Genomic DNA, 27701 nt, shown 5'->3' with positions numbered 1-27701 from the left:
CGGAGTGATGGGCTGTTACAAACCAGTCGGCTCTTTTAAATGTAAAACGGGAGCCGGCTCTTTTCTGTCGGAGATAATTCCTTTTATTTATTTATATTTTGAAGTATTTGGTAAATGAATACAAGACAGAAATAGGATGATGTTTTTGCCACACCTCATACTAATTGAACGTGAGTGTATACGAGAGAGAAAGAAACAGAGAGAGAGAGAGAGAGAGAGAGAGAGAGAGAGACTCGCAATGTGGGGCAAAGGAATATCTCTTTCAATACAGGCGCATTAAAATTTGGATAAATGTGAAGCATATTTTATACTGATCACACTGTCAAATTATTGTATTTATTACACAGTCAGAAGCCAAAAAAATTGCTAAATATGGCTGAATCATAAAAGCCAGAAACATTAAGAAATCCCTTTTTTTTACCAAAAACTCCACGTTCCAATGTATATCTGTCACAGTGACCTTGACAATTTGACCCCAAAATATGTTCAGTTCCTGCTGTGGAGGGAAATGTTTGCAGTCCACTTTAAGGACTATGCTTGAAGTGTTCATGAGAATCACGCTCATGTGTGTTGACAGCGGTCTTGATCTTTCCCCGCCGACATCGTTTTCTCATATATGGGACATTTGTGTCACATTTGAAGGAATTTCCTCCAGAAGAACCTGGTCTTACTGCTGATCCGACCCAAAGGCACCAGGAGTGACTTATTATTCATCCAACATTTAAAAAAAAAAAAAAAAACGTCACATGACAGGACGATGAACTGAGATGTGAAACGTTTTGTAGCGAGGACCTCAACATTCGTTTGGACAGACAGCAGAAAGAATAAACATCAAAACCAGGACATAAACAGGCAAAAGAGAAGTTGAGAAGCTTTGGGGCGGAATCTTTTATGTGCTGATAGATAAGCGCAAACCAAAACTCTCGGTCATGTTTGTTTTTCTCATTCAGTGCTTCCTCTACCAGAGAAGATAGACTGCAGCCTTTCTCCATGTTGAATTAGTGCTGTGACACTGGTTGGAGGATTATCTAAACTCCACTGCACCAATCCTCTATTAAAGAGGCTGGAAACATCAACAATAGCGCTTCGACCGTAATTGTAGGCTTTACATCGTCACTTCAGCTTGCTTGTTTGCTTGCTGGTGTCACCCTCTGTGCAGGAATTTCTACCCTAACAAGCTATTTTGGACATGCAGCTGGCTGGTGAGCGCTTAGAGAGATGGAAACCACCAGTAATGGGGACACAGGAAAAGAAAGTAAAACAAACGATAAAGGGGTCAGTTTTGCTCTTTGTGTCTGAACCACCGTGGGTTTCAGGATGTCTCTCTCTCTATCTTTAATACAGAATTTGGGTTACTACCTTGAAATACCTGCAGTATATTGACAGCTCCACACCAATTAGGGATGACTCACCCTGGGACCAATTACATTGCACACACTGGATGTCTTGGGTGATGGATACGGAAATGTGTGTGTGGGTGTTGGTGTGCATTTGTGTGTGCTGGTCAAAGTCTCTGACCTTTACATCCACAATTACTGCCACTCAAAGAAAAGGAGACGTTCACTGAAATGAGAATGTGAAGAATAAGCTGTTGTGACCGAGTAACCACAGACCTCCTCCAACAAAGAGCAGGCAGAACATCTCAACTGCCAATCAAGTATCTCAAGCTGGTAATTTATTGCTCCTACGGGTGATTATTTTACCACAGGTAAGTGGACTGCCCTCTCTGCTTCAGTGGACACTGTTTTCAAAAAGGTCTATGAAATAATCATGTTTAATGATTAAATATGATCATAAAGCCATTTATGGGGATGTAGAGGTCACGCATCTGTTAGTTAGTAGTTAGTTTATTGTTTAATCTTCGCATTTATGCCTAAAAAAAAAAAAAATCAGAGAATTGGTGTTTGTTTGGGAAGATTTTCTCAAACGTGTGAGACTTTGTAAACGTATGTTTGCCACAGAGCTTATTTTCGGCAGTAATCTCCCCTCCCAAAAATCCCATTGGTTTATGCTTGAGGGAACCCATGGTGATGTTAACTTCCGGGGGTCCCTGCGGCACTCGATCCATGTCCATTCACTCTTTAGATATTTTGATGGAAAGATGCAAACATGTGTGAAGTCTAAAGGGGAAGAATCATTCTGGTTTTATTTCGGTGACCTTGTTGATTAAATGCCTGAGATATTTCATAAAATTCATAGCGGTGCCACTGTCACTTGATTGGTTAAAATATTTGGAACAGAATACCGGAAAGCACAGTGGAATTAGTGATAAAGTAAAATGACTCTCTTCCCGCTGTCCTCCCTCAGGGTTGTGCTGTCTGGCAGAACTCCACACAGCTCATCAAAACTCTGGGGCCACAAGGGGGACGACAAATGGGACCCAATCAGATTTAACGTCACCTCAGTGTTCCGTTGCTTCGCACTGCGGGGCAGAGGGACAATTACTACTTAACCTGAGTCAACTATAGGGGAAGAACACGTTTAAGTGGTTTAAGGAGTCAGCTCTGTTATTAATTTTACAGTACTGAGGAGAGACAAGACAGTGAGTGGCGGGAACAACCCCCCCCCCCCCCCAAAAAAAAAGCAGAAACTGGAAGGACGTTTGGAAGGTGCAGACAACTTCCACTGACCTACATGAAGCCCAAACTTCACTGTCCCGCTTCATGAAGTAGTTCTTCCTTTTTCTATAACATCAGGGTAGGGTACCACAGAAGTCCTCTGTGTCCTGAGCATGTTTCCTGCTAGGGAAGGACAAATATCTAGCTCTCAGCCAGAGACGGTGATGGATGTCAGGAGGCCCCACAGAGGAGTTGTGTGTCACTTTAAAGGGGAACTTTGTTTTCGTCTTCTTCTTTTTTCCAACCTGAATGTTATTTTCCTGTTATATATTATATTCCTATTTCCTATCTTATCTTAAAGTGTCGGAGGTATGTTCTGATGAAGACCTCGTGTGGTTCGAACATAATCCTACAGGTTAAAGTCCAGAGTGCAGATCATTTTCTTCTTTTTTACTCTAAACATCAAGCAAAAACACATAGCCGGTGAAAGCTGCATGAGAGAAGCAAACGTCGGTACGTCAATAAATAAAATGCAGTTCTCAAACCATTAACATTGTGGATGACATCCAAAGACAACTGAAGCATGAACGAAGATCAGCACGGAGCAAGATGGCGATCAGATGAACTCTGGTATCTTTCGTTTATCAAGCTCACCCACCAAGGAAATTAACACGTCACGGTGTGAGTCAATTGACTGTCACTAGATTTAGAGTTGCACTTGCAAACTTAAAAATGCGCAACACGACAATCGTCTGCTGCGTGATTCGATTAAAGAGAAACAGCAGAAACAAATGGCATTCACAGAGGGTGGGCTACGCTTTTTAACACTTGTAGAAATTAAAAAAAAAAAAGAAAAAAGAAATAGTTATAAATAAATTTAATTGGGTCACAGTGGAGGTCTAACCAGGAGGCTCATTCTAATATAAACCACAGTACATTTCAGTTATCATTTCTCCTGGACATGAATAAGTGAAATCAGCATTTATCTCAAGTCAGCCGGATGAGCTGGACTGCTGAGCTCTTGCGTGGCATTGTTTAGAGGAGCCCAGTATGTCAACAGCTGGATCAATTATGGAGTTAATATTCAACAGTGAGTAGACTGAGAGCTCCCCCGACTCTCCCTGATGGTCTAGTTTCAGTTTGATAGCACATTTGTATATTTATGAAGCCATGAATTAATTGGCAGGGCAGAGATTTAATCACATGCACTGTTTCCCCTGGAGGACGAATGGGAAGAGTTACTTTAAAATGAGGAAAGGGAGGATAGGGGAGTTTCCTAATTGCTCTATGTGAGTGTTCAAACTAAAGTTCAGGTTGTTAATAGAAGAACTTTCAGTCATTCACAGACTCCGGGAATGTTGTAATTATGATTATGCATTCAGACTTTATTCTTAAAACTTTTTTCCCCACACCCATCCTTTCCTGTCTGTTTTTGTTTGTCTGTTTGTGCTGTGTCCCAATTCTTTTTTTCTATGGAGTTACCATATTTAAAAAAAAAAAAAAGTTTTAATACATGATTCCATACAATAACACTTCAGACAGATGGTGTATTGCTGCCGCGGCTCTGACAGTTTCTTTTTTGGCTGCAGCTTTCGAAGAGAGTGAAGCACTGAATACGGGGCTTATATTCAGCTGGCGAATGGCAGCACAACTCTAACTAATGCTCCATAACTCCTTTGTATATAAACATATACAATGTACAAGTATATATATTGCAGAATGTCCCATCTACATTTAGTAGTATTCCTGTTATATTAACTTGTAAGCCCCATTTTCATTTTTTGTGGCACTTCTACCTGAGTTTCTTATCAGCTTCACATATAGACGTGTTTCTTTTCTTTTCTCTAAATATAGCGATTAACTTTAGTCTTTAGTTTGGATGACTTCTATGTCATATGATCGCAGAATAACAGCTTTAACCCCCCGCCCCCCAAACAAACACGGTAGCTGTAGAAGACAGAGCAGAGGATAAAATAACATGAACACGAACTCTATTGATACCACAAGTGCACCTAACACGAGCATGTCAGGTAGAATTGTGTTCATAGGTGGTGATTGGCTTCTGCTGACCTGAACCATGAGAATGTTTCACGAGCATCCTAAGCCACACTGCCCCTAGTGGCAGAAAGAATTAGTGCTCGTGTCGAAAGGCTTACAGAAGCAAATTTGAATCATTTCTCTTGTAATAAGCTTTTTTTGTAACAACAAGAGGGTATTACTGAGGAACATTCTGATTTAGAATCAGAGGTAAAGGTACACACATTATGGAGGAGGCAGGATATGAATAATTTAGGATCTTTAATGATCAAAATAAACATGATTGGTAGAAATCCGTTGAAACAAGGAAGGGGACGGTGAGAGCAACAAGTCAGGTGACAGGTAGGGTTCTGACAAAAAAAAACCAACAACTCAAGGAGCAGGGTTGTGACTGCCAAGGAAAAACAAACTGATAAGACACAGTTGAGCAACTCGAAAAAAGGGCGGGAAACAAAAACAGGAAGTGTTAAGCAAACGATTACAAAAAAAAAGACAGGAAGTGACGAGACTATAAACTCAGAAATGGACAACAAACAAAGAAAGTCAACAAAGAAAAAAGGTCAAAACTACTGGAACAATAAAACTAAAGAGTCGATAATACAAACTTCAAGAGACCAGAACTAAACGTCCTCGACTAAATTCAACACGTGTCATGTTAGACATGTTGTCTTCTTCAACTTATTAACATTTGGCAGATGTCTTCACCTCCTCCTCTCTTTAAATTTAGCCAGCGTTTATGTGCGTAAATGCCTCAACTTATCTGGCTCCGTTAAATAAAAATGTCATCATGTCCTCAAGGTTGTTTTTTTGTCTTTTGTGCATGAAAACTAACAGATATTTTTGTGTTAAAAATCTGAAAAGTTGTGCCTGTCTGTTTTTGTCACATACATCGGTCCTGCCGGGCTCCTGCAAGTCATGATGTCCAGATGCAAAGCCTGAGTGCTATTCTCAACCCAACCCCTCGAACAAGGGAGCACAAAGAGCAACGTCCTTGACAATGCGTGGCTCTTTTCAATGAACATCACACACACACACGTTATAAATATTCAGGTGCGACTCATTTGTAGTCCTTTTTTTTTCCTTCGCTCGGTGGAACACAGACGCATCACAAATCCTGACCGAGTATTTTCAAGAGACAGGATGTGTGTGAGTAACTCAAGAGCGTCTCAGTTACTGAATGAGCGTCCGCAGTGTGTCCTTATCATATAATTACAATCTCTGTTGTTGCGGGGAGGAACTCGTCAGATGTCAGACATATATTATGAGATGGGACGTTTGTGTTTGGTGTCATGCTGACAGACTGGATGACAGATCCGCAGTGAGACAATTACACCAACTCTGTCATGATCCCAAACAAAATCACCACAGCGACTGCAGCACAAACACTTTTTTTTCTTATATTCCAGCCAACTGCCGTGCTTGTGTGTGTGTGTGTGTGATTGTGTGTGTGTGTGATTCCATTGTACTCTCTAAACATACGTGTAGAATTAGTCGATGTCGAGATAAAAGACAGAATCATGTCAAACAGATAGAAGCTCTTCCCTTCTGCATTTTTTTCGTCCGCACTCTCTATATTTTTACTCCTTACATTCATAACTAATGTATCAGTCGCCATTATGCTCCAACTGGAAGCTGAATGATGTTGCGTGCTGGGATCACGCACACACACGCACACACACACGCACGCACGCACGCACACACACACACATCTTGAGATAATCCTGAACAGGGAAGAAGAGAATTAAAGATGATTCGGAAGAACCTAATTTTAGCAGTCTTGCAGTATGTAAAGCAGATACTTTCTTTTTCCTCTAGTTTCATAAGGAAAGTGTAAAATTTGTTTGACTTTACGACAAAGGTATCAATTAAATGCTTTTCCGGTTCGATTTTCGGAGACGTACTAGCTTTGTTTCGTTCTCCAAACAGTAAAAACAAGGGCTGGAACCAGAAATTCTGTCTTAACTTCATATACATCTCCAATTAACACGTTTATTCATCTATTTTGGATTGGTTGCCTGTGTTTTCGCCACAGATATACGCTCCCTTTTTGCTCATGCGTCGCTATTTGGCAAATTACTCGTCAATAGGCAGCATTCCACATCCTCCGCGTTCCCCTTCCTGAGATGGTGAAGAGATGAAAGCCTTGGAGATGACAGGGAAAAGGCAGCTAAATGTGTCATACCACCACTTCTCTCTTTCTCTCTCTCTCTCTCTCTGGCTCCCTAAATGTTTCATTTATTCAAGCTCAGAGCAAAAAGCCAACTTGCCCTGTTACAGGAAATCGAACAGGACAGCCAAATGCAGAAAATGCATGTGACACACTCAATATGGGTTAACAGCTTTCTTCACACTCCGCTGTAGTCGAAAAAAGACAGTCTGCCAATGACTATGCAGCGGCCAACCGTTACAGAAGTAGAACATCCATATTCTTGTCCTAGAGTCCACTTTGCCCCCCCCCCCCCCACCCAGACAAAAAAAATCAAGAAATTCACTCGAAAAATGGATCCAGACCAAAGATGCTTCCTACAAGACGTAGGGACAGAAATTAGCGTTACACGTGGAAAAGCAGCTTATGCAAATGATGTTTGGTAATAACAGTATTCAAGCAGCATTAAAGAGAGAGAGAGAGAGAAAACCAATGTTGCTAATTGCATACGAGCAGGAGGGCGGGTAAGTTGGTTCTTTCCGCGCTGCCATTCAGACACCAGTTCTCCAGTCTGAGGAGGGAATGATAACAAAACGCAAGATGTATATCTACTTTTCAAAGCCGCTAAAACTACTGACATGAAGGCTGGCGACGTCCTGATGTAATGATTTAGAGATTTAATTCTCAGTGTAAATGCGAGAGAATTTAGCGGAAGAAGCCTCGGAGGAAACACAGACAGCACCGGATGGTTTCCATGTATTACTGTCAGCTCGCACACAGTTAAATCACAAAAGAAATTGGATTTTTTTTTAAATTGTTACAGTGTCTTTGAAACATGAAACATCTTTGCTGCAGGAGTCAGTTTGTGTGCGTGTATGTGTGTGCGTGTTGCATGTAATCCTCTCAGTCTGTGTCCACCACTGTGCTTTTATTTATCCCCAGTGTTTCCTTTTAATTTGCCACAATATTCTGGTTACAGAGAGCTGAAAATGAGGTACTTTTATTCGTACCCTCAACTGCAATCAGATTGATTGGGTAGTAGGACAAATACTGCAAAGACGAACTGCCATGTCTCACAAGTGATGGACGACAACAAGGGAGGAGCGCTCTGACCTACTCGTTGAGACGTTTCTTCTCGTGAAACCACAAATCTTGCACATCTGTTTTTTCCTCTCCCTCGGAGGTTCAGTCTATTTCATGCAGAGCAAACATAAGAGGAAGAACACCGAGACGACATTTTTACTTCCTCAGACATTCTGTATCATAGCAACCAAACGCTGCACCTCCAAAGTGCTGTCAAATGCTCCCAGCTGGGCGCTTTCTGGTACCCAGTATTTTCCAGCTGGAAAAAATATGCTTTGATGGACACAAAGCTTCATTAACAAATCAAAAACGATCCACACATAAATAATTTATTTGTAAATTTAGTTATCCAATGAGTAATGTTAAGATCTATACTGAAAGCTTTAAAGGTATAGGTTTCCATGGATTTTGAGTACTGGAGTTCTGAACAACGAATAGGCTGTTAGATGGGATTTCAACTGAATGTACAAGTTGACCTTTTTTAGTTTGGTGGTTAGTTAGTAGATGAAGTCGTTTTTAGCTCAATTGAAAGACTTTGTGAAGTATTCTAAGGTTTGATAAATGTCCTGAACACATGTCGGGGTTAATATTGAGTGTCAGTCATAGCGCCACCTGGCGGTGAAAGGAAATGACGTGATTTATGCTGAGAGTTCATGTATTTAGCCTGCAAAATGGATCCAACTCAAATCTGGTCTGTCACCCCAAAACACCTTGGACCGTGAGGTGGCAGCGAAGGTTGACGCTTCGCCATTTAAAATGAACCTTTATTTATTCATTTAGAACTCCTCCAGACGCGGTCAGATCTTGGTCAAACGTCATGTGTTTGTTAAACATCTCGCCCTGAACACATCTAGTGGTTAATATTGACTCTCAGTCATAGCACACCCTAGTGGCAACAGGAAATGTCTTGTTTGACACTAGCATGTCGTGTATTTAGCATGTTGATAGAAGCATTAGCATGCTAATGTCGATTTTGTGTTTCTTGTTTTTTGGAGGCAATTGGAATGTCCTCACATCCTGGTTGATTCCATGAATATACTCATTAGCATTGGCTCTGCATGAGCATACTCATGCTAATCTCTTGTTTTTTTGTATATATGATGCAAGTAAAACACCATTACACTTTACCACTAGCGTATGTTGACGTTACCGTGCTAATCCCAATATGGGGTGTCTGTGCATTTGATTCCTGAGGCGTGACCTATGAAGACAGCAAGCAATGTCTGCAATCGACCTATTTCTTCACCGTGCAAATGGGCCGGAGGCACTGGGGCTTCTGTAGCACGATCTGGTGGAAGCAGGAAGTGACTTTTGTGCCACACACTGGACATGTTAGCTCGCTCCTTTGTGCAAAATCCCACGGTGGCCAAGAATCGTGGCCTGCGCTATCCGTCGAGTTGTGACACGCCCCGACAGGTGGGGTGCGAGGACCCGCTCACACCCACTTGTGGGTTTCTAGTTTGTAAAAGCATGTCTCTGATAGCTTCTTCTAGCATTTTCTGAATTCTGGATTCAACAAGAAATGATGCAGGAGGAAGAGAAAGTCTTCATTAAGAAAAACAAAACCTCTGCCACCAGTATGTGAACAGGTTGCTAAGTCCATATACTAGAAATCTAAATGCAGTCCATTTACAGCATAGGAACACCAAATCTGCCGGCATCTTCAAGTTCTTGCACTGGCTATTTTAGATCACTTATGTATGAGGTGCAAAGGGCTGGCGAGTGTGTCAGGAAATGTAGCTGGAGGGTCAAGAAAGGAGACAGTAGATGGACTTGTCTGGTTTTTGGTGGTCATCGTTTTTCTTAGGATGATCTCCACAGAGAGTCAGAGGTGATAAGCTAACAGGATATTACCATCCGTACGTCCCTTTCATGCTCTGCCTTGCTCTCTATCTTTGTCCATCTTTGTTTCCTGTCTCAGACCTTTTTTTCATCCATCCATCCATTGTCTTCCGCTTATTCCTACATTAAGGGTGGCGGGGGGCTGGAGCCTATCCTTGCAGGCATGACACGGGGTTCACCCTGGACAGGTCACCAGTCCATCACAGGGCCAACACATAGAGACAAACAACCATTCACACTCACAGCCACACCTACGGTCAATTTAGAGTATCAATCAGCCTCGTCCCCTCTTGATGTCTTTGGACTGTGGGAGGAAGCTGGAGTACCAGAGAGAACCCACGCAGGCACAAGGAGAACATGGAGACTCCACACAAAAGATCTCGTGCCCGAGCCGGGACTCGAACACGGAACCTTCTTGCTATGAGGCCACAGTGCTGACCACTGCACCACCGTGCAGCCCCCTTTTTTCATATCACAGGTAAAGATCTTTGAAATTTTTTTAAGCCTCTATAAAAAAAACAAGGCTGTCGATTGAGCATCTGGCTTATACGGTGAATATGGAGTTAACAAACTGGGAGTCTGTGGCAACATTTGCAGAACAAATGCTCCATCAAGTTATTGCTAATGCTAACCAACATTTCCCATGGCTGTAGCTTCTTTTTAAAAGCAACACTGTGTTAATCATTCAAGCTTAGCATTGACCTCACTGGCAGTGGATAAGATTGAAATGTTGGAAATAATGGAAGAAGAAAGAACAGCTCTATTTTGTTTAATTTCAAATCAAAGCGTATGAGGATTGCAGAGCATACAGGGGGATGAGGAAGACCTGGGCCATACGGGACGATGCGTTTGAGTGTTCATAAATGGATATTTTGGACAGTTTTGCTGTTGTTAGTAGTTGGTCTCCATTAGCTTCAAGCTAAATGTCGCTGCTTTTTTCTGCATTCTGGAGTCACTATAAAATATTGCAGAGGAAAAATGTATTTGGCATGTCAAGACACCCAAATATGAGAATCCTAAAAGAAAATCAACTTTTTTTCTTTTTTTTTTTTTAAACCTTCAATTTGTGGTCAGACCAGCAGGGCACAACAGCCAATTAAGATTCAACTCCAATATGTTTCAAAATTAGATACTGCAGAAATTTCCTCAGCAACTTATTTCTACCCCGGTGATGTAAAAAACTTCTGATGGCAAATCTCAGGTAAAATTATTATTAAACTTTCTGTTCTGCCTGTTTGAGTCTGCCTAATAAGATCGTGTCATGTCTAATCACTCCTAAATAAACCCAACAAGAAGACAGACATCAGTGTCTGCTTCATTGAAATGAAGCTCATGATCTTTGTTGGGAAAATGCATCTGTACTTGCGTGCCAGACTGTATAAATGCTGTCTCTTCATGTTTTCATATAACAACTGTGTATGCGCACAAATTGTGGGGTAATGGAGGCAAACGATTGGCAAAATGATGATTGGCATCCGAGTGAGAGAAAGACAAGAGCCCCTGAGCAGAGAGGATGTAAAGTGATGCAGAGTGGAGTCTGCAGGTCAGGGATGAAGTGGGTCGAGAACGCTGCCACACCTGGCCCTTCTCTGAAGAGCAGCAAAAGCAAAAGTCCTTGAATTCCAAACTCTCCATACTTGTAATCCATGTAGCCTCGACTGTACAGTGTTTTTGTCCACCCTCTATTTGGAGCACTAATTGGCACTATTCTCATCCAAAGCTTTCCTTTTATAATTTTTGTGGATCATTCTTTATGTGGTTTATTCATTTGTCCCAGGAGCAAAATGTCCTCACCCTCAAAAGCCATCGCTCTGTTATAAATTCATCCACTCCTTCATTCAGGTTGTTAGAAATTATACTAACAAGTCTGAAATGATAATTAAAACCCCAATTATCTCAAATGTAAAGTCTTGAGGCTGTTATGCCCATTATTGTTGTGCTTATTGGCATGATGGGGATGTCACACTTTAATTTGATTTAAAAGGAAACAACAGTTGCGAGGCAATTTTACGCGGTCATAAATACGCAGTACTAAAACATGAACTGAAATGTAAGCACCCAGACGTTAATGAAAACCACGCAACAGACTGTGCCGGTCAGACATACACCAGCTACCACACAAACACTTTAAAGCGGCAGGGAATGTAATGCTTTTTCATTTATGAGGAAAAAAGAGAATGAGGTATTACCGGTTCCAATGTTGAGCACCCAGACAAAAATTAAAGATGTGTTGTAACAGTACAAGATTTGGTCAGTTTAGCATACACACCTATGCACTCACGCTTTGACTTATTCTTTAAATTGGCAGTTTGACTCCTCCTAAAGGACGCTGACCAGCTATGGAGAGGCGGCTTCCCATTAATTCTTGCTTGACATTGTCAGATTTGAAGCTGCTGAAGGCCTGTTCACTAGCTAACGAGCAACATCCAAGCTAGCAGGGAATGCGAGCTCAATAAAGTTTGGGGTTCTCTGAAAATTGAGTTGGGGTATATCTCATGTTTAACCACTGCAGGGACTGGGCCTGATGCTAGCTGTAAATTCTAAAATGATTTGACGATGTGGGGCTGTTGTATACTTTTATCAGGGATGTGAGGTCCTGTGAGCAGGGACAGCTAACTTAGCATTCCTTGTCACTTCCCACAAGCAAGTTTCAGGCTTTATCTGGACAAAACAACCATGTTTATTGGTTTAAACACCTACATTCCCACGTAAACGATGCTTTAAATGTACGTGCACAATAGTAGTACAACAATAGTGCCAGTATGCCTCTTATTTTTTTTCAGCAAGACAAAAAGAAGTTACTTGTGGATCTGTGTTCTGGAATTGCAAATAAACGCTAGCCAAACTCATGCCAGGACACGGGGGCAAGTCTGAGCTTCTCGACTGCTCCACAAGCCAGAGTTGACTCTCAACTGATGATCTGAACCATAGAGTTTCACAAGGTATCCCTACATACATCCCATACATGAAACTGTTCTTAAATATATATAAAAACTAATGAAGCACTCGTATTTGCCTCGCATTGTTCCATGACAAAGAAATTAATTATTTTGAATTGAATGACTTTTAGTTGGCCTTCTCTACACCGACCTTCCGTTTTCTGCTGCTTACCGCTGCTGTTCCATAGAATTTTGTTTCTTTTTTGTTGTTGTTGTTGCCTACAAGGTTAATATTGGGGACCTAAAGGTGAAAACTCAAATTAACAAAGTGCAACGATTCCATACCTTTTCACTGTGTTATTTGTTGAAAAGAAGCAAACACGTGGATTTTCATGTGTTGGCCCAGACCTGCTCTATCATTTTACACAATTTCTCTCTCTCTCTCTCTCTCTCTCTCTCCCTCTCTCTCTCTCTCTGTGACCCAGAAGCGTTTCTTCCGCCCATGGAGACTTCCACAAAAGCTATAAAAAGACCTACTTTCCCATTTCCCATCTCCTATGGAAAGAGAAAAGGAGAAATATGGGAAGGGATGTAACCCTAGAGTGTCATTATAATGGATAATTTAAAAGGTATGCTCTGCATTTGAAAAGAAAGAGTGCCTTCTCCTGCCAATAACTTAACTATGCAGGAATGAATTAAATATAACACATACAACATAAACAGAGGCTGGCTCGTCTGCCCTTTATTTCTGCCTCTGGGAGATGTCATAGGAGAGGCTTCTTCAGGGGTAATGACAAGAAACAAACCCCTCAGTGCCCGACAGGAGAGAGGTGGCGATCAGACCCGTAAGTCTCGTATAATAACGGAACCACATGCAAGCAAATCAGAATGAAAACATATCATTAGCAGTAGTGTCCTTTACTCATAGACAACGACTGGATATCTGGTTTTTGCTGTTGTTTTCTTATGCCTTTACAAAGAATGTAGTTTTAAAGAGGTTTTCAGACATGGAGGGTACACACGCTTCTGTTACAGGTCAATAAGTACTACATGTACATGTAGTACTAATCATAAACTGAATGGTGTTTCATTTGCCCTCCCGCTTCACCATACAAATCTGTCTTTTCCTCTCATTAGAGACAAAATCTACAGAGAACGGAGACGTACATTTCTTTTTCTTTTTTTTCCCTAAAGGATTTGGCAAAAACTAGACAGTCAATTTTCAAAAAACCTGGTGGAGGGGTGAAGGGAGGAAGCATCTATTCAATTTTGGGTTTTGGGGTGAATTATTCATAGCGCCACCTACTGGGAAAGGGAAATCGCATGTCCTTTTGCACACTTTGACGTAGGCCTCCTATTGGGTCGACCAGATCCACCTCAAATTGGATCAGAATTTGCCTTTAGACCTCGTCTTTGGGTTCCTATGAAGACTGGGAGTTTTTGCGGCTCATTTTGTGAGTGTATGGTAACTGGATTCCACATGGACAGATCTTCACCAAATTTCACCCAATTGATGCCAGTCCCAGCATAAAGACATCTACAAGCTGAATTCTAGTCATAGTCCGAGTGCCAGCTTTTGGTTACAGGAGGGGAGCCGGGTGTGACAAACACTTACGTCAGAATTATGCCTTGCTGTCTTCATGCGATGTATATTTCTCGTGTAGCATCACCTCGTGGGTGCAGGAATTGATATATATGCCACAATTCCCGAATTAGTTTCGTGGAAAATCCAAATATGATCAGGTTTCATCACCCTCTCACTCTATGGAATAGCCTCACACTGGGTGCCACCCATCGGTGCTTGCTGCTTTGATTAGGACCTGAGCGTGAAAGTGACAGTGGCACCAGAGGTTCACCTAAGCAAAGATATGCACTCTTACACTGCTTTTTTTTGTTGTTGTTTTTTTTGTTTTAATTGGTTCCATGGGTCGAGTTTTGCTTTAAATTGATGTCTGCCAGTGTAGCTGGAGACATGATTTTCATGCAGTAAATCAGATCAAGCAGTGGCACGGTAGCGGTTCATGAGCAGAGCGGACGGTCACGCTTAACCACACAGCAGCTGCTACACATGAGCCGCCAGCACATATCAGCTTCACTGCTAAAGTATCCAACTTACAAACACAAACACAACTTGTCCTGCGCTTTAACTTGTTGACGATATATGAGGGTTAGGTCTCTGTTTATCAGAATCCTCTCAAATAATGCACAGCGGCAGCCTTGTGTCAGTCAAACAAGACATCGACACAGTCCTCCGGACGAAGAGCAGCTTATTACCAATATATTTGTGTGAGACAAACAAATATGTTGACATGAGTTTAGGCTGGGATTTCCGTTGGACTGCAGCTGTCACATTGCTCCTTGAATGTCCAAGAGTTGGCGTATTTTTTCTTAATGAAATTTCAACCACAGGTTGTAAATTCAGGGGCCAGTCTGATGAAATCAGATATGAAGAAGATAATAATGTAACAATCTTTCTGGATTGTATTTTGTCTTGTTCTTCATGCTATACAGTGATTCTTCAAAAGTTCAAATGAACACAGTTTGAAGTGGTGGCCAAGATGACGAGGATTTGCTTTAGTGAAACGTGTCATATCGTCCTACCAGAAGCTGGCTGCTGATTGTCACGCTTCCCCAGGCTTTGTGGTTTTATCGCTGATGATCTGAGCTGGATAATAATCTGGTTTTCACCTGCAAAGTGGTTTGGTCGAATGCTAATTAAACCCTCTCCCGCTGCAGACCAAAGCCAGCTGGTAGCAGTTGTTGAGGGGATTTTTTTTTTTTTGGCCAGTTTATTCATCTCCATTACGTCACGTGAAAAAACTTCTCTTGGTCCAGCAAGAGTGAAGTACGGCTTTTGTCGTCAACTGTGATTGTTCGTTAAGACCTATTTCATGTGTGATATGAGTCTGTATACGTGTGTGAAGTCAAGTCACCTGCCCTTTTCTAATGAGTCAGATTACACTTAGTCAATGCGCGCAGGGGGAAAAAGAGACGAGGGTAGTGGAGAAAAGAGAAGGTTGATTTTGTCTGGATTTTATGCGAATAAAAGGTGTTTGTCACCATGACTGCCGGATGAGAAAAGACTGCCATTGCAATGAAAAACCCAAGAAGAGCCGACACAAACAAGGGGAGAATGGACCAGGGGCATTATTTCCCTCTCTACATCTGAGTCTGTGACAGAAATACCAATTATTCATTGCTGGAGAACATTTCTATTCAGTGCTATTGGTATGTGGTCTAATTCTCCTTTGTTGCCTTGGCGACATGCACATCAGGAAGACAACACGACGTCTCCATTTCATGCCAGCCAAAGAGGATGCTGTCAAGTGTAATTTAAAAGAACAAAAGCGCAGAACTCATACATACCTTCCAATGAGGAGGAACTCCCCGAATACCCCAAGTCGCCTCATGGCCATAAGGAGACCGCGAACGGTCATGCCTTCACAGAAACACACAACCACTCGAGCTTTTGGCAGACGTTCTCGTAGTTTCCTCAAAAGTCGATCAAAGTGCTTCTCCCCTGCGTTACTGTAAATCTTGTCCGAGTGGGCGATACACAAGCCCTCCTGAGAGGCCAGCTCCTTGAAGGCCTCCATTCCACTCTCCCCGTAGTTTCCTACGGACAGCAGAGAAATCGGGAGTAGTGGGGATGACGTCAGGCTTTTACATGCTTGATAACTTGAAAAAGCAAAGACTACAAAACAGCACCATAATTGGTTTCAACTGTACTATTGTTTCACGGACGGACCTTGTGCTTAACGCACATCCCCCAGCAGTTGTTAATGGAGTCAAGCCTCAACTGAGCCGAAGCTCTGATCCTCTGATAATGAGAGTCAGAGATTTGACTGGCTAGTGATTGCAATCAAAGGCAGAAGGGGGGTAACGGCACACCAGCCCAATCAAGCATCCGGCAAAGCTGTTTCCTTCTAAATCTTCTGTTTCCATGTGGACTGCTGCTTGCCTAATGTGTCACGGTTGGAACTGTCAATAAAGCTTGTAGCTCTTTAGGAGGAGAGCTGGATTACACAGACAATCCAATCACGTGTGCATGCTTGAGCATGTGTCTGCATGTATGTGGTCAAATGTGGCACATTAAGAGCATAAATCCATTAAAATCACTGAACATTTTTCGCGCAGTTGCCTCAATGAGTGATCAGGTTCCCGAGGGTCCGCGTGCAGCTTTCTCGACCCTGATAGGACCACATTCTCTGTCAGTCTTGGTCGGGCTTTACAATAACCTATTTATTCTTGCACAGAGGGCGTCCATATTGGCTTTCGGATTGTCCTTTCACAACATTTTCAATCGTCTCATTTCATTCCCGTTTCATTCTCTCACTGCTAAATTGAAATAATTACATCCATTATTTTACACTTTCCACCCAGGCTGTGAGACAGGTGGGTGGCGGTGCATTAGTTGACGATGCTTTTGACAATGACCACCAAAACCCTGGCGTTGAGTATTCCGAGCAGACTGATGATTATTTGCAAAGGTAATTTATGCTATTTCACAACCCTGTACTGTAGCTTGTTGCCACGGGCAACAAGCTGCATTTATAACTTGTCTAAGGTGGAAGAGACAGAAAACTCTAGGAGCTTGAACGCTGTCGTGACCGCTGTTTTAGAGATTACAAGCAACTTGAATTACACGCGAGTCCTCAAAGGTCAGGGAAAGGTCAGCTAAATGAAACCGCCTCCGACTGAAGAACCTGCGGTCAGTGTAAGACGTAACACTGGCAAGAAACAAAACAAAAGAGAAGAGAGGAGTAATTTAATTCACTGTAGAGCCTTCAAGAACTCTAAACGTACTTTTTTAAAACTTGGTCTCACACACGCACATGCCCGCACACATACACACGCCCTCACACACACCCTCACTTGCAGTCAAATCCATCCCTCCCCTGACTAGTCTTTCATTACTCTTAACTGATTACCTCAGTCCCATTGGCTCGATCCTCTCATATACACTGAAGGTCAGACAGCTGATGCCACCTAGGTACACCTCAAGGTACTACACCTCCCCAACTCCCTGTCTTCATCTATCTGTTAGCCACCTGTGCCAAAGCCCCTGTCCAACACCTGACTATAATAGGACTTTCCAAAGATGTTTGACACCCCCATGAGTCCGCAGGCCCTCCTTGGGGGGTGGGGGGGTGGGGGGGGGGGGGTAATGCAGCCCAGTCTGTCGTAATTTGATTGCACATCACAGGCTGTTTTCCTCTGTCATGGTGATTCGTAGACATTCCTAATGATATTCTGTCCACTTTCTCTCATTCTGTCCTGCCTCTGTTTTCAGTCTTAGTGGACTGCGTTTAACATTGATATCAACTTTTACCACAGTAACACAGCCATGAGTGCTGAGATGTGGTTCCACTCTTCTATATAGTCCGTGCCCTATCTGTGCATCTGGTGTTTCACCCTCACACACATGCTGAATGTGTGGGAAGGTTCTTTATGTTCAGTACTGTTTGTCCTCATTGGAATTGTTGAGGGCTGTGTGCTCCTAGCTGCTACCTGTGGATATGTCTGTGCGGTCTCAAAAGATGTAGATGTGTCTGTGGCTGTGGGAAATTTTACGTCCGGTCTTCATTAATAGATGCGCAGTTTGCAAAGGAGCAATTAGAGGGAACCATTTGTGGCTCACAAACCCATTGTGGTTGCCTGCATGCAGTTTTACTGGCCAGTTATCTTTTGACGGGAACCTCAGTATGTTTCAGTTCTACGTTTTTTCAATATGGCAGAAAATCCTAGTTATCATGATTATAAATCCTAATCCTTCATATGAACTGTGTCTCAAAAACATTGTATTTATGCCACCAATTATAGAAAGACTACAATATATCAGGAGGCCACTACAGGCCACCACCATATTGGAGCATTAATGAAAGATTGTGGTGACTTCATCTTACCCTCAGTGTGCACTGCAGACACATAGGTCCAGTTGTACCGCTTGACAATGTCAAGCATGGCCCGCGCCTGCAGGGTGTCCGAGGGCACGACCCTCAGAAAGTACTTGAACAGGGTCTTGTCGCTCAGGTCGATGCTGGTGGCCGAGTAGGCGATCTGCGGGATGTTGAAGAGCTGCAGCAGGTTCTGCACCTGAATGGCGACAGAGCTGGATCCCGGTCCTATCACTCCAGCGATGGGTTTCTTGGTGGGTGGAGGCTGATTCGAGGGTGTTCCGTCAATGCACCATTTAGACCCGTCTTTATCGTCTCTGATAGAGATGAGGGAGTCCCTGATGAACTCGATGCTCTGCTCCAGGGCCACGGAGGAGTGCCAGCAGGAGTCCCTGATCTCACAGCCCAGGCTGATGTTGGGGAGCAAGTTCTGATCGGCGTTGATCCGATCCAATGTATGGAACATGGCCTCCACTCTTTGGATACCGTACTGCTCGCGAACATCCCCGCACTTCCGCTCGGCCACTTTCTCCGCAGACGGCTGGTGGTGGACGGAGAAGAGCGCACCGATGATCACGTCCCCGTCCATCCTGGCCACGGAGCGGGACACGGCGCGGGGCACCACCGAACGCTCGTAGATGCTGCTGGTATGGGAGAGCACGAGGACGCGGAAAAAAAACGTGGGGAGACACAGGAGAGCGAGGAGACCCATCTTTACGCGTGCCATATTGTGCCACATCGCGTGAGCCGCGCCAACTGTGCAGGCATACTATCCGCTGTCGGTCAGTACATCCGCGTCTGTCCCAGCGACCACGATCTGTGAGCACAACACCTGGGGCATATCCACGCACACCTGCGGGGAAGGGGGGGGGGGAGAGAAGACGGATCACTGTGACATCCAGGGACGCACGCCGCCAGATGTGCTTATGTGGGAACAGAAACACGCATGCTCCTTTCAATCAACGCCTCTGCTTTAGTGCTCTCTCTCTCTCTTAACTCTCATCGCTTTTGAGCAAGGCACCTCACTCACGTTCCACAGATCAATTCTTAAAAAAAGAAAACAACCATCCAGGTACTTTAAGAATCCTCGTCTCACCGCGAGGAAGAAATGTGACGTTCTCTGCTTGTCCATTGACAAAAAGAAAGGGGGAAAATCAATCAAACCAAATTTCAGCACCGGGGACAGCGCGCTTTCCAAACACAAGGACGTCTGAGGGTCTGTTGGAGGGGCTCGACGTCCCCTCACAGACACGGTCAGACTCGGCTGAGTGGAGCCGGGAGACCAAAATAAAATAACACATCCTTCACGGGTGGAAATCTACACTGGGGATCAGGGGAGACACCACCGCGTACCTTAGCTGCCATTTAAAGGCTTTTACATTAATGATAAGAACAGAAAATACACCGGCTGGCGGGTTTATCGTACAGCAGCAGAGGGACGGTCTACTTATGCGTCATTTCTCAAATTTTTATATAAACATTCGAGGTATTTTCAAGACGCTCCTGTTGTGTTTATTGCGTCGAAACTTACCTGAATCCTTGAGACATGTCGCGTGCCTTCGTCCGTCTTGTGTAGCGCGTGGCTGTATTACTTGGGTCTCTCTCTCTCTCCCTCCTTCTCTCTCTCTCTCTCTCTCTCTCCCTCCGTGCCTCACTGAATAAAATGTCAGCAATGATCGGGAAATAAAACCTGCCGTCACGTATGTTTTATATCACATGAAAAAAAAAAATACACGTCATGACAGCCATCATGTCACGCGTGACGTTTCATAGTTCATTTAAATTCAAACAATAAATTAGACTTCAAAAAATTAAAACATAACATGGTTGTGGTGTACAGATTCACGTTTCTGTGGCAACACAGCGGCTGCACGTAAAAGTGTGTCACATCATGAAAAAAAAAATGCAAACAACTTTGGCAATGATGCCATTTCTGGGTTTGGAGCCTCAATCTTTAGTAATAATCTGAATAAAAATTCTTTATTTGACACTTCAGTCGCAGTGGACTGAGCCAATCGGAAGGGATTTGTAGTCAGACTGAGAGAGGGTGATGTAAATCTGTCATAATCCGGTCAGTAGTAGTAACATAATGATTTCAATCAGATTGAAGAAATCATAACCAGCATTTATCAATAGCTGTGATTGTATGAAATGTTTCAATGAGGCAAATCTGTTCTGACTGGGCCACTACCCAGATTATGGATTAGGAATATTAGTGTTGGAGCCTATTATTTAAGAGGGGGTATGATGTGAGATTATTGTCATCACATTGGATGAGATCTCGCCATGAATGTGAGGAGACAAAAATCAGACGGGAGGAATCGTTTTTCCTGTCAGTTTAGGTGTGACTTACCTGAGCTGACTTGAGCCCCCCTGCTGCAGGACCGGAAGACTTCAGCACCATGGACAGAGGGCAGTCTGTAGCGCCATCTAGTGTCGATCCAGAGGAATCAAAAGCACCAGCACCTTGGGATTTTTACCTCCACTACAGAGGATGCACCGTTTAGTTGATACCTGTGTTTCTAATAACATTTCAACATAAAACTCCAGGTACTATTGTAAGACTTACTGTAAGAAAGAAGAAAGAAAAGAAGGGACAAAGAAAGTGACATGAAATGAGTCACACTCTTTTTATTCAGTTTTATTGATTCTTCAATTGTGTATCAATACTCTAATGCGAAATCCATCCAAACCAGTTTTTGAAATATCTTTCATGTCATGTGACCTTCAACAATCGATCAGGACCAGATTTTATTGCAAGCCTGGACAAATAAGACACAGTTTCTCAATGTATCTGTTTAATAGGAATACTTAAATTCAAAAGGCATTGCTGTATTTCAGTGGTGTCATCTGACCTCGAAACTGCAGATCAATACCAGATTTAAATTTATTTTTCATGTAAAAATAACGACATTAGTTTTAATTTCCATGCTCTGAAAAGTAGAGTTGGTATGGTTGGGTGCAAAAACGAGCAGCCTGAACATTCACAGCTTTAAGTATAAACAGCAGCTCCGGTCATGTGTAAGAAAACCAAACAAACAGTTGCATACAAAGATTTTCTGTTATTTTTGTCCGTATTCTTTTCGAACACGCGAAATTACAGACAGTACAATGCTTTAATTTGGCTCAATAAAGTTTTCTATATGGAGAAAAAAAATGGGGTTGGCTCTCGACGGGGACCACTATAACCTGCAGGGTCACGTGACGCACGGATGCAGAACCAACTAATAACGTGTCGTTGTTGTGTAGTTTACACACAAGCCCATAAACACATGAGCGCAATGCTAAACCCACAGTCACATAACGTCGTAGTTACCAGCTGTCCATGTGGTGAATGGGCGCTAAAATGCTAACCAGTTAGCATGCTATCAGTGGCGATGTTTCGCCTCACGTCTTTAATCATGTGACTTTCTTTGCAGGTCGTGGAGGTCCATCGAGTGTCGGGTGGGCGGATATGTAACTAGCCATCATTAGCAGTTTGTCTGCGGAGGTACCTAGAGTTAGTTTTATCAAGTGTAACTAACAAACGTATACGTGTTCTGCCGACTCAACAACAAGGTGAGACTCTATTTACATGCTAGTTTTAAGTTAACCTGCTAAATTAACTTGAAGAGACTCGTTTTAACTTCCGAAAGTGCTAGCTGTTGTTAGCCACCATTAGCAACATCACTAGCCGGACATGGCTAACCTTACAAAATAAGTTGATGCATCGTAACAGTCGACAAAAAAAAACAGCAATAACGAATAATGGGTGCATGAATAACCAGTTAAATTTGTTAGGCAGTCGCTGAAATGTTTTGTATCGTTTTGTCTCTTTCAACGTCACTCTGTGTTGTAAGAAAACAATTGAAGAGACCTTTAACCAGCGTGAGGGGTCTGAATTTATGATTGGCAATTGATGCTACGTTAACGATGAAAATAAAATAAATATTTCTTGGTGACAAATTAGATGATGTCCGTTGCAGAGGCAGATAATGCACGCAAATTGTAATCTTAGATATAGTCAGACAACTAATTGCAAAGTGATAAGATGTCTTTGGTTCTTACCACTTCGGTTCGTGCACATTAATTTGGCAGTTGCCTAAAAGGAGCATGGTGATTTGATGCCATGGCAGTGTTGACGAATACTGCAAAACCGTTAGCTCCTAGTAATTTTAATACACACGTGATACATTTGGCATTCTTATTAGATGCACCCGATTGTACTTCCTTTCTTAATTCTTCAGGCAAATTTCACAAAAGTTATTTAAATAATTAAGAAAACCAGGATGACCAAGATCTTTACTGTCACATTCTCTGATACTTAGAATTGTGATTGAGGGCATCTGCACTTGTATGGGGATGGTTCTTCTCCCTCCTTTACAAATAAGAAGGAAGTCCCAGCCATTCAACCTCCTGTGGGATCTTAACACCTTTCAAGTCAGTGGGGTCAGACTATGCTACTGGCCTGCCTCCTTGTGAGAATGGAAAGGCCGGGACATCCCTGATATTGGACTTGGAATCTTCCTAATAAGGCTGTTGAATGAGACAGCCTTTTAGGTGCACCATGTGACTTGTTCCACATAAAAGAGATAGGGGGCACTGTTTCACCGTTACTGATCAGACAAAAGGGAAATGGCACCAGTGAGCACGGTCGTTACATTTATTTATCACTGATGACAAAAGATTCCATGAGTTTTACCATCTTGACATCTAAGTGTGAATTACACATCACAAGAGTGTTTAACTCAACCAGTATGATGATACGGTTCTGTCTGAAGATCCTCTGAAGTGATCAAAAAATAGGGGTAATTTTTTTCCTTATCATTAGATTAACTATATGCTCCTGTTTCTCAATGGATACCTAAAATTTCAGCAGTGTACCTCATTATTCACCTCATTAGGACAGATCGAGATTCGAGAAGACAGTAACCGCATCCTTGTAGCCGTCGGCCGAAGTCTGGAGAGCAGGTCTGCTGGTGACAGGGCACTTGATAACATGCAGAAATGAGAAATAAAATTACTGATGAACATTTTTTTAAACAGATGTTGACACAGGTAACTAAATTCTCTTAAGACTTTGTAAATGTAAAACCTCCAAAAAAAACTAAAGAATGTAAGTTGGCCCAGTAGCATTTGGCCTGCAGCTGCAGCTTTGCTCTTGAGTCCCCAAGTTTATTATCGCTAACATTGTTTTAGCACACTGATGGATTTTTCACTTCAACACAGGAAATGTTTGAAAATAAAAGTTCCTAAGTAGATGCAATGCAGTTGTTTTCTCTCAGGTAATGTAACATCCAGCAGCACCTGACATCATCGGCCTGCAGAACCCAAAATGGACACAAGGGGGAGTGCTAACATTCTTTTACAGCAGTCACATTGACAGGCTTCCTGCAGACGACTACAAACATTTTATTATTTTCTGTTGCTGTATTTACGACATCTTCACATGGGGTTCCAGCTTCCCTGATGTAACCTGCCCATAACCCTTCTTTACCCTCCCTGGCATGAGTGATAATATTGCCTGTCATGTTTTTACTTTTAATACAATGACAGTATTTTGTGTTCCCCTCAGGAGGAAGGTGCATAATCTCCCTCCGCCCTCTCAGCTCTCAAGATGGAGGAGGACCATGCCCACTGTATGTCCTGTGTTAATCAGAGATGCATGGTCAGACCTCAGCCAAGAGTTTCTTGTGATCTTATCACTTGTCCGCTGGTGTGTGGGGCAGTGTTCCACTCCTGCAAAGCTGAAGAGCACCACCTGCTCTGCCCACTGTTGAGGGTCCCCTGCCTAAACAGTGGCTATGGCTGTCCTGTCACTCTGGTGCGCAACCAAATGTATGCCCACCTCGAAGTGTGTCCAGCTGGGGTGGTGAGCTGCACTATGGAGTGGAATAGATGGCCAGTTAGCTGCCTGGACTACACCTCTTACGAGAGCCTGAGTCGTGGGGTGGAGGAGACAGAGCAGCTGGACATGGCACTAGCCCTTCAAGACCAGCGGACCTTACTGGAGTCTCTCAAGGTGATCGCTATAGCACCTACAGCAGGGACAGTGTCACTTGGTCCTTCAAGTAAAGTTAACAGGGAGCCGGCTTTGCCGCAACAAGTCCCTGAAGACCCCTCCTTCCCTGGGTTACCTTCACAATCCTCACATTCATCAATTCTTTCAAGCTCAGCAAGGGAGAAAATTGCCAGTGGAATTAATGGACTGAACGAGCAGCACTTAGGTAAACTTTACGAGGCCTCACTGGAGACGGCAAGAAGTTTAGTTACAGCTCTAGACTTTGTTTGCAGTGCCACTAACTCTGACAGCACCGCCAGAGCTGCTGGACAGATTAGCGCATTGATGAGTAGCAGTGATGCAGCGCTTCTGAATGGACAGATGGATGAGCAGCAGAGTGTTTGTTCGAGCTGCCTAAGTGGAACTGCGGCTCAGACGAGAACCGATCACAAGAATTTCATCACAGCAAACGGCCCGCCGTCAGATGCCATGGAGGTGTGTCTTGAGACAGCTGGTTCTGTTGAGGTCCAAGATGATATGAAGGCTGGTGTTTCTCAGGACTCAGTAACACCAGCAATGACATCTCCAGTGTATGTCAGGAAGGGCGTAGCACAGAGAGCTGGACATGTGGTGCTAGAAGAAAGGGGGCTAGTCCTCTTAGAAAACCATAAGCCAGAGTGGACACTCCACAACAACCCATTTTTTAGGGGACAGAGTCAATCTTCTGCACCTACAGATCACATGGTTCGTCCTGGTTTCACCGAGGACAGGTTGCTGTGTAGGTTGCGACCCAAAATGGAGGACAAGGCCGTGGACACTTCAGACCTAGAGCAGGATGATGACCCCATGGGTCTGGGAGAAATTGATCTGATCACAGCAGCCCTACTCTTCTGTCTGGAGGAGTCCCGAGAGTGCAGGAGGATCTCTGATACGGTCTACATCGATGGCGACCATGTTGACTTTGGCACACAGACGTTCACTTTCCCTGCAGCAATCTTGCTAACCAACACTAGAGTGGGTGACATAGCCTCAGCGTCGGCATGTGACCACGCCGCTCCCCAGCTCTCTTACCCCAGCCCGTTCCGCACTCTTCGCCTTGGCCTTGTTTTAGAAGCTCTGGAGGTGGAGGCGGTCCCACATAACTGCTACCTCCCTCCTAACCCCCGCTACCAGCACATGTTCCCTTTTGTCTGTGGTCAGTCATTCCGCCGGGACCAGTTTTCCTCTCATTTCACAAACGTCCACGGCGACATTCATGCCGGTCTCAATGGGTGGATGGAGCACCGCTGCCCCCTGGCGTATTACGGCTGCACATTTTCCCAGCGGAGGTTTTACCCGTCTACCCAAGGGGCTAAAGTGGTCCATGACAGACACCTCAGGTCCTTTGGTGTTCAGCCATGCCCTGGGGCAAAACTTCCAGGTGACTTCCACTCAGACCAACTTAGTGGCTTGCCCATTGAGGTTTTGTGGCACATAGCAGGGTTCCTGGACAGCTTCAGCTTGTTTCAGCTGTCTTTGGTGTCACGGACCATGAGGGAGCTGTGTGCCAGTCTCCTCCAGAGCAGAGGCATTGTGGAGCTGCAGTGGGAAAGAAGGCAGCCTCCTAGTGCTCACCACACAGTGTCATGGCGGATCAAAAATAAAGTGAGTAAAAAACGGTTATTATAGAATTGTGCTGAAGTTCTACGTTTGCAAGATTCATCATCACCAACAACGCTTATACACTTTTTCACGACAATAAATTAAAAAAGAAAAGAACTGTTGTTGTTCATTGTACGATTGCTCCAGAAGTTTGAAATCACATGGATATATCTGTGTGGCAGATAGTATCAGCTGATGTTGGCCATAATGAGATCGTTTTTCTTCTTCTTCTTTTTTTTTTTAATACACAGAACATAATTCAGAGGGTTTGAGTAAAGCATAAATTATTAAATTCCCACTGAAGTTGATTTTCTCGTTCACTGAAGTCATTTTGGACCATAAAGCTTATGGATTTATTCAGCTCATAAAGTAATGGAATTTGAAAATGGCAATTTCCAGGCCTGAAAAAGTTCTTGAAACATCAGAAGAGTCACTATTCACAAATGCCTGCTGAGCAGAGTAGATGGTTACTAATTGGTTTACTTTAATATGTTTGGTTTAAAAAAAAAATCAAACTCCATAGCTTCATAATTTTAGTTAATGATACTGTGATTCATGTTGATTTCACTCTTTTACTTTTCACACATTTCCACCATTAATTTTTAAATGCAGTGCAAACTTTGTTCCAATTCTTTTCCTCGTGCTGTTGTAGGTGTGGAGATTCAGCACTGCCTTCAGCCCAGTATTAAAATGGGGTTACACGGATCTTCCCAGTATGTCGGACCACCTAAAGAAATGCCACTTCAACGTAGTGGAGCGCAAGACGGAGCCAGTACCCCTCCCTGCAATGTGCACCGCACGGGACGGCTACGCTCTGCGTCGCGCCCTGCGTCATGTCAACACTTGACCGAATAATGCAGACCTAACACAGCCGCATGAGTGTCACTAGTAATTATCTGGATGTTGCAACTGAAGTTTATTTATGGAAAATAATAAACTTTTCCTGTACTACACTAGATCGTGAAGAAAGCCTTAAAGAAATAACACTTGCCAAAATGGACAGCCCTGATCTAGGGACAAACAAAAAGAAAGATGGCGCGTTTAGCTTTGCATGGGTTTGTGCATTAAGTGCACATGCATTCTTGTACGATAGATTATATTTTCTTGATAAAAATATGCACAATATATTTATATTCTGTGATATACTGAGATGCTTTCACAGTTTTGCCTTCCAGTAGTAGCTAAGGGAAAAGGGAGATGATCACATTGCATTGTTTCTATTTAAGAGTTGTGGCAGCACTTCCACGCCTTCCAGAACCGCACCTGTGTGTGTCTGAGACGTTACTCACACTTAAACTGGACTCAAGACTGTTGTCAACAAGAGGCAAATGGACAGACGGATATGAAAAGGATGGCCCACTAACGTATGTGATTAACTAACACTCCTTACAGCCTTTCATGTATTTGTCTTCAAAAGTGTTCCTTTGTGTGAAACTGCATTCTTGTCCAAAGGTGGTTGGATTAAACAAATGAGCGTGAACTTGCTTCAGAGTTGCACTGTTTGTGTCAGCGTGTCTTCAATGTGTTTGTCCAGTTTACGCAGCCCAGCATCCCACCTCTCAGGACAGAGGTCAGGGACAGAGTTAAGGTACCTGCACTTTGAGTAGCTGCATTTTAATGGGCTTTTTACATTTATGT

General features: G+C 43.2%; 2 protein-coding genes across 7 annotated transcripts in view; one reads left to right on the top strand and one right to left on the bottom strand.

The window, feature by feature from the left end:
* Positions 1-27701, bottom strand: part of grm1a (glutamate receptor, metabotropic 1a) — a 60204-nt gene that overhangs the window by 13252 nt on the left and 19251 nt on the right. For all 6 annotated transcript variants that reach the window (XM_086190078.1, XM_086190080.1, XM_086190079.1 and 3 more), the window contains 5 exons: positions 22490-23411; positions 20796-21010; positions 19974-20096; positions 18452-19295; positions 15912-16161 (listed from right to left, as the gene is read on the bottom strand). In XM_086190078.1, the coding sequence (XP_086046204.1) occupies positions 15912-16161; positions 18452-19181 (980 nt within the window). In that variant the 5' untranslated portion in view covers positions 19182-19295; positions 19974-20096; positions 20796-21010; positions 22490-23411. The remainder of the gene's footprint in view (positions 1-15911; positions 16162-18451; positions 19296-19973; positions 20097-20795; positions 21011-22489; positions 23412-27701) is intronic.
* LOC147242944 (F-box only protein 30-like) lies at positions 21679-27542 on the top strand. Its single transcript, XM_086190084.1, has 3 exons — positions 21679-22000; positions 23997-26066; positions 26716-27542. The coding sequence occupies exons 2-3, from the start codon at positions 24039-24041 to the stop codon at positions 26908-26910; spliced, it is 2223 nt and encodes a 740-aa protein (XP_086046210.1). The 5' UTR covers positions 21679-22000; positions 23997-24038; the 3' UTR covers positions 26911-27542.

Source organism: Aulostomus chinensis, chromosome 20, assembly GCF_037954235.1.
Source record: "Aulostomus chinensis isolate RoL2024-O1b breed Wild chromosome 20, RoL_Achi_v1.0, whole genome shotgun sequence".
Classification (NCBI taxonomy): Eukaryota; Metazoa; Chordata; class Actinopteri; order Syngnathiformes; family Aulostomidae; genus Aulostomus; species Aulostomus chinensis.
Note: the sequence above shows the minus strand (reverse complement) of the source record. Positions and strands in the feature narration are given on the sequence as shown.